This window comes from Lepidochelys kempii, chromosome 8 (assembly GCF_965140285.1).
Source record: "Lepidochelys kempii isolate rLepKem1 chromosome 8, rLepKem1.hap1, whole genome shotgun sequence".
In the NCBI taxonomy this organism is placed as follows: Eukaryota; Metazoa; Chordata; order Testudines; family Cheloniidae; genus Lepidochelys; species Lepidochelys kempii.
Genome location: NC_136387.1, coordinates 78,038,063 through 78,045,993, shown reverse-complemented (window position 1 = coordinate 78,045,993; position 7,931 = coordinate 78,038,063). Strand labels below are relative to the sequence as shown.

Genomic DNA, 7,931 nt, shown 5'->3' with positions numbered 1-7,931 from the left:
GGAAGATGTTCAGTGAGGTTTCCTGCAGCTGCCTATATGGTGAACCTCTTTATAATTCAGCTCTCAAGCATGTCATGGCATCCAGAGGGAACAGTTGTTTAGAAGTGCACCCATTTGGAGGATGTGCTGCGGCAGGAAGGAGCACAATCCCTCACTCTCACACACTCTCACTCTCACACAGATCTTGGAAGACAGGCCAGTCCTCGCTTACAGACAGCTCTCCAACCTGAAGCAAATACTCACCAGTAATAACACACCACACAACAAAAACACTAACCCAGGAACCTATCCTTGCAACAAAGCCCGTTGCAAACTCTGTCCACGTATCTATTCAAGGTGTTGCCGGCACCCAGTGCCGAGAGGCAAAACAACAGCAGGGGTTCGTTACCGGGTGTGTTTCACTCAATAATCACAACCGGGTGGAGAAGCAGAAAAGTTTATTTGCAGCTGCAAACAAGGTACAGGGAGAATAGAATCTCAAATCCTACACACCAGAGCAGGTCATTACACACACTTTTATATTCCTTAATGCTACTGCACTACACATCAGCCAATTAAAATTTTGCACAAATACTCTGCCTTCCTTATATGGGTTACAACAATGTTTATTTCCTGCAACCTCTAACAAGCATTCCTAGCAACTTAAACAACCAGTACATTCTGTTTGGCCTTGTAGTTGTTTCTCTCCTATTATCTTTAACTTGGCGTCAGCAAACCTTACACTGTAAGACATTATCTGTGGCTGCAACATTGTTTTAAGAGCAAAAGAGCTTACTCAAACCAGCCAGGCCTGAATTCTATTAAGGGGGGTTAAGAAGAAGCCCTTAGGCCTTCAGCAGGGAGACCTCCTTGACCCTTATGGCCTTCCATCCCCTCAACTTAACTAGTGGCCATGCCCTGGGGTCTCCAACAAAGGGACACCATCATAGAACCTAATCACATCAGCCACACTATCAGAGGCTCGTTCACCTGCACATCCACCAATGTGATATATGCCATCATGTGCCAGCAATGCCCCTCTGCCATGTACATTGGCCAAACCGGACAGTCTCTAGGCAAAAGAATAAATGGACACAAATCAGATGTCAAGAATTATAACATTGAAAAACCAGTTGGAGAACACTTTAACCTCCCTGGACTCTCAATTACAGACCTAAAAGTCGCAGTTATTCAACAAAAAAACTTCAAAAACAGACTCCAACGAGAAACAGCAGAACTGGAATTAATCTGCAAACTGGACACCATTAAATTAGGCTTGAATAAAGACTGGGAGTGGATGAGTCTTTACACTAACTAAAAACTATTTCCCCATACTAATTTTCCCCCTATTGTTACTCACACCTTCTTGTCAGCTATTTGAAATGGGCCATCCTAATTATCACTACCAAAGTTTTTTTTTTCTCCTGCTGATAGTAGCCCACCTTAATTGATTGGTCTCGTTAGAGCTGGTATGGCAACCCCCATTTTTTCATGTTCTGTGTATGTATGTATGTGTCTGTGTGTGTGTGTGTGTGTCTGTGTGTGTGTGTGTATATATATATATATAAAATCTTCCTACTGTATTTTCCACTACATGCATCTGATGAAGTGGGCTTTAGCCCACGAAAGCTAATTCTCAGATACATTTGTTAGTCTCTAAGGTGCCACAAGTACTCCTCGTTCTTTCTGTGATACAGACTAAGACAGCTACCACTCTGAAATTTCTGTCTGTGTATCTCAGGAGAGCTCCTTCCTGCTTATATAGAAAAGCTTCCTTTGCTTTCTTTCTTTTTCTGAATGCTGCCCCAGAGGGGCATTTTCTTCTTTCACTCATGACTGCTGTTCTGTGCCAGCTATAGTGGCTCTCAACACTCAATTGAAGGGGACAAATAAGCAGGCTGGTAGCAGGGCCTGAATGAGGGAAGATATCAGCGTCTTAAGGGCCTAACTGGCTCCTACTACTTCAGTTGACTGCCTGTTCTCCTCAAGTGGGTTCAGGGAAGCAACAGGAAACAGGAAGCTCCCTGAGAAGCTGGTGTTAATTAGTCCAGGCTCCTCCTCCTCTCTCTCCCTGGAGCTCCTGCTGTTTTCTGTTATTTCCCCCTACCTTTTCTCCTGCCTGCCTGTTATGTCTCTTGTGCCCTCCTTCTTCCAGCACAGCACTCCACCATCTCTGTGCATCTAGAGCAGAGAGAATATATATGCACCAGCAGCAGACACAATTTTCTACACTCTGGGTCCTAGTGGCGCCCCCACCACAGTGTGGTACCTGAGGCGGCCGCCTCAGTTTGCCTCATGGTAAGGCAATGGTCTCTTCTGGCTTTGCACTCTATGAGTCTAAAAGAGGGAGTTTCATTTGGTGCTTTGAACACTTTTGGGCTAGTGAAGATGGGAAGAGGGGCAGAGGAGCAGCAGGGGTGGAAAAGGGACCTGAAAGGAGGTGATGGGAAGGAAAGAAAACGAGTGGAGAAATGAGTGGAAAAAAATTAAATGGACAAGGGCAGAGGAGGAGTCTGGAATAAAAGAGTTCAGCTGTAATGGGGAGAAAGAAACTCAGGAGCATGAAGGACATGGGGCAGCCAGAGATGGGGCTGGTGCCCCTGAAGATCTGTTCTCCATAGAATTGTAGGTCAAGAGAAGGCTGACACTTTGAACAATTGGGAATCCAAGCCTAGCTCAGGATGGCTTTAAGAATTGCCCAACTTGTACTGTGCCTGCAGGTAGGATGAGTGGGGAAGAAGAGAAAAAAATGAGATTCTGGGTAACTCTGAAGGAGTAGCGGGAAATAGGTAGGAGGGAAAAGAGAAAGCAGTTAAGAAAAGAAATGGGGAGGGGTCAAAATGAGGGGAGACTCGGAAGAGAGAGAAATGCAAAGGCCTGAGGGAGCTATTTTCATCCTTGCACCTACCCTTCAACATCCCCCTACAACACGCACCACGCCACAGAGACTGGGTACTTTCCCCCAGTCATCATGCTCCCCAGCTTTGGGGTGGCACACCCAGGAAAACTTCCCTTTCACTCCATGGCTTGGTTAAGCAATGCTTCCATACAGCTTTTCCTTCCTACTCCTAAGTCAACCTGCCTCCACCACACTGGGGTGGAGGTGGGACTAGTTGTGGAAAGCTTCCTTCTTTTCTTGGTGCAAACACCATCATGGAGACAGTAGCTGCTGGTTTCCAGACAGAAAGGCATCTCCAATGAACACCTGAGAGGGCTGAAGCTTTTGTGTGCATGATTTAAAGAGACAAGCCCCGTTAAACACAATAAGGAGAATTATTTTAATAGCTTTGCCAGGTTGGGGTCAAGTGCCTCCCATATGATTTCATACTATTGCTGTGAGCCAGTCTGATTCTGTTGGGTAGGGGAGAGATGGGGGGAATACTAGAGACACCAGAAGATGGATTCCAGAGGAAAGAAGGGAAAGATACAAAAACACAGAATTGATTATAAGGGAGGAGGTGAGGTGAAAGAATGGAACAATTAAGGGGGAGGTGGGGTGAAAGAATGGAAGATGAAAAGTGGGGAATGGAAAAGAAAGCCACACCATTTTAAGCTTAGAAATCTTTTATTTTTTACCATATTTGCTAAAGTCACATGCATGCTTATGATTGGCCCTGTTTATTTCAGTTTGTCTCTAAAATGGCTTTGTAAAAGCATTTACGTTCTTTCTAAAGTGCAGTTACATTACTGATAAGATGTAGCTAAATCTGTTTTTATAAGAGCAATATAAGCCTTTTTGCGTGCAGGCATTCACAACTGAAATCTGTGCAGAGCCATATTTCCTTCTTCCACTGTAATGGAAAATAGAATTGTATTATAAAATTGTACAGTTGGCTTTATGTGCTATGCTGCAATAAAATTACTTTCTACCTAGGGCTGGATGATGTTCTTAAGTTTAGGGTAGAGCTTTAATCTATTTGTAGGTGGGGGCATGCCCATGGTTGGAATGCTACTTGGTGAACTGTATAAAGGGCGGAAGTAAAACTGTGGAACATAGGTGTAGGCTGTGCATGGATGCTACTTGGGGAATCAATGGAGTCTCAGAGGCATGCAAACCTCTGCTCAGAAGGAAATCCAGGAGGGCTAGAAGTAAACTAGTATGAGAGTACATGGTAAAGTTCAAAAGGTCATTTAAGCCAAACAGAATGGAGCTCACCTTGGAGCTGCAGCAACCAACCAAGAATTCCCCTCAGCCTGCAGAAGCATATGTACATCGTTATCTGACAGCTCACCCCCCTGGATTGCTCTCTGTCACTAGATAACCAGTTTGGTGTTTATAGGTCAACTGTCAAGGCTGTTGTCATGGAAGTGTGAGCAGCTATTAACAGGATGCTGCTGCCACGGGTCATAAAGGCTAGGGCACTGCACAGAAGATTATCAATGGTTTTGCATGGCTGGGGTTCCCAGACTGTATTGGGGCCACTGATGGGACCAATGTATGCTTTGCCCACCACACCAGGCCTCAGAGTTCATCATCAGAAGTCCTCCAAAGATTTGTTGATCACTGCAGCAGAAGCATCAATATTGATGAAGGGTGGTCTGGAAAGGTACATGATGCCAGACTCTTTGGAAAGTAAGGCCTCTTTTCTACAATGAAAAAGGGAAATTTTGCTCCGGGACCACTATGGATACGCTGAGTAGCTACAGAACGCCAGTGCAATATGTATGTGAAGGCTGAAAGGGAGATGGGGATGGCCAGTGATGAAGTTGGAGGCTGCTGAGCAATATCTGCCTCATGTGATAACTGTTCACTGTATTTTGCACTGAATATGTGCACGGATAAGGAAATACAGCTCAGACTTAGCTTATTACAGTCTTTAGGAATTTCCTCAGTGTATTAATATGTAACCTACATCATCACATTGAGTACAGTTATGCAAACTTAATTTACACAGCAGATCCATATATACTTGCCATAAAATATACAAAATGTACAAACAAACTGCTCATATACAACTGTATAAATAGCACTGTTGTGCCTCCATATTTATAACAAAAGTTGTGGAGAAAGGACAATGAGGGTGTTCAAGAGCTTGGTTCTTTTATTTCTGCTACCTGTAGTGAGAGGTTCTATGGTACAGCTGAAAAATGGTGGCTATGAGGATATTGTTATTGCAATTAACCCTGGATTACCAGAAAATGACAATATCATTAGAAACATAAAGGTAAGAACTTTGGTATATGTAATGTCCTTCTGTGACATTCAGACGTCTTGGTTAGTTCTACCTCTAAATTAGCCGTAATCTTAAAAAGACCAGTTCCAGCTCCCATTAATGTCAATGTGAGGTTTTCTCTTTTGATTTTCATGGGAGCTAGATCAATTCTATGATTACTAAATTTGTTCTTAGCTTGAATTTTTATTTAAGTGTTGCTGTTAATGAAATGAATGTACTCATCTCTTGAAGTTTAACAGGAATATCATGGCTCAGGGTCAAGCTGATTCTATGTATCACCTTTTTATTTCTTCTTTCCAAAATATGTGTACCTTAGACTAGAAAATCTCTAGAACATGGATATTTAATTACCATTTACTGTACCTCCATTACAATGTTTTCCATTTGCTTTTATCCCTCCTTTCTCCCTGGCCTTGCAGATATTCACTGTGTTCTTAAAAACCCTTAGTATATATGTAGTGATTTCTGTTTTTATTCTTTCGTTTCTCAGTGTCACCATGTAGATCTTTTCTCCATGTTCATAATGATTTGGTCATTGCAGCATTCAGTTGCTGTAAAGAGAACAATAAACAGAGGAGGGCATAGCCATTAACTAGTGACCTCCAAACTACTGAGGAGAGGTGGGGAAGGAGCAAGGAGGAGGGAAAAAGAAAAATAATGACAAAGTAGTGCCCACTGTAGAGTCAGGAAAAAAAGTACAACTCTATAGAAGTGCAGCAGAGAAATGAGGAATCCCAGAGACAAGAAAAAGGTTATTACTTACTGACTATTTATCATTTTATTTTATTCATCAAAGTACTGTACATTTTACAGATCAGTGAAAAAGACCAGGACCGAACCACGCCTATCCTTCACCTCAGGCCCATGTAACTTTTTTGAGGAAATTTCATGTTTGGAAGGACCTCTGTCAGGTTTTATTTCATGGGCTAGATTGTGTTTTTTATCATAATCCCTGAGTAAGGGGCAGTATATAGTTGTACTGCCCTAGGAGCAATCCAGAGTCTTTCAGAGTTACAATTTGATCTCTCCTTGCTCCATGAGGGAAATAATCTGTCCCAGCCCTTCTCTTGGCCAAGGTTGGTTTCTTTCTATGCCTTCAGACATTTAGTGTTACTTTATGTACTCTTCTTTCCTGGCAAGTCTAAATTGCTCCTGTTCAATTTTTAATTCATAAATCTTTTATTTTCTTTCCCTACCAGGACATGGTCAAAGAGGCTTCTTCTTATTTGTTCAATGCTACAAAACAGAGATTTTTTTTCAAAACTGTAAAAATTATAATTCCTCTGCATTGGCTGCCAAAACCGGAGTATTTAAGCATAAAGACAGAGTCATATGATAAGGTAAGACTTAGAGCGCTTTTCACAAATGAAAAGTATTTGTTCTGTTCATAAGCATAAGACATAGGGTCTTGTATATTAGGTGGAATAATTCACACTATGGGGGTGTTATTTCTAAAACACACTAACGTATTGCTCATTAATTGATCCTTGTGTATTAAATGTTCCCTGATGCACTTTAACGTAGTCCTGCACTTTTGAAATCACCCCCCTGTAGTGCATGTTACCCCACTGTGTAGACAAGCCCTAAGTTTTTCAATAATGTGGAAACATAAATTGCTCTTTTTAGAATTTGTATTGCCCTCTAGTGCCCAGTCCTGCAGTCATTACCCAAGGGAACAATCAACGGGTGTGAGTAAAATCATTCGTCACCGTCCATTTCCTGCTGCCCTTTAAACAAGGACCATTTTATTTTTAGGCAGATGTTATCGTGGCTAATCCTTTCTTGAAGTACGGAGACGATCCTTACACTCTGCAATATGGAAGATGTGGGGAAAAGGGACGATACATTCATTTCACTCCCGACTTCCTATTAAATGACAATTTGTATAACATCTATGGACCACGAGGTAGCATCATCTATTGGACCTTAATTTTCTGCTTTTGTTCTTATAAATATGCAATGGCCAAGATTTTCCAAAGTGACTCATGATTTGGGGTGCCTCAGTTTTTGGTTGCCCAACCTGCGACACGTTAAAAGAACCTGGTTTTCACAAAGTGTTGAACATTAGGCTCTGTTAGGATATAGATATTCAAGCCTGTCTGGAAAGGCCTATACTCTAAGAATTTAGGTGTATTCTTATCACTTAGCTAGTGATAGAGGTATAAAAGAAAGAATCAAAATCACTGTCTGCCGGTGTAAGGTCCTTCTCTTACTGTGACAGTCTGAGGCCCTGTGCTTAGGCGAAGATCTTTGGCTAAGCAACAGAGGCAGCCTGTCAAGGTTCCTTCCCCACTCTGAACTCTAGGGTACAGATGTGGGGACCTGCATGAATACCTCCTAAGCTTACTTTTACCAGCTGAAGTTAAAACTTCCCCAAGGTACAAACTATTTTACCCTTTGCCCTTCGACTTCCACTGCCATCACCAAACATCTGACCAGATTTATTTTATTAGGAAAGAGCCCATTTGGAAATGTCTTTCCCCCCAAAAGCCTCCCAACCCTTACACCCCACCTCCTGGGGAAGGTTTGATAAAAATCCTCACCAATTTGCATAGGTGACCACAGACCCAAACTCTTGGATCTTAAGAACAATGGAAAAAAAGCATTCAGTTCTTGAAAAGAGGAATTTTAATAGAAGTAACAATAAAAAGAATCACCTCTGTAAAATCAGGATGGTAAATACCTTACAGGGTAATTAGATTCAAAACATAGAGAATCCCTCTAGGCAAAACCTTAAGTTACAAAAAGACACACAGACAGGAATATCCATTCTATTCA

At 42.1% G+C, this 7,931-nt stretch overlaps 1 protein-coding gene across 1 annotated transcript in view; it reads left to right on the top strand.

Moving 5' to 3' along the window:
• The first annotated feature begins 4,413 nt into the window (after positions 1 to 4,413).
• Positions 4,414 to 7,931, top strand: part of LOC140916628 (calcium-activated chloride channel regulator 1) — a 35,008-nt gene continuing 31,490 nt past the window's right edge. Inside the window, exons 1-4 of the mRNA XM_073358301.1 lie at positions 4,414 to 4,552; positions 5,041 to 5,144; positions 6,353 to 6,493; positions 6,909 to 7,059. Coding sequence (XP_073214402.1) covers positions 4,414 to 4,552; positions 5,041 to 5,144; positions 6,353 to 6,493; positions 6,909 to 7,059 — 535 coding nt within the window. The remainder of the gene's footprint in view (positions 4,553 to 5,040; positions 5,145 to 6,352; positions 6,494 to 6,908; positions 7,060 to 7,931) is intronic.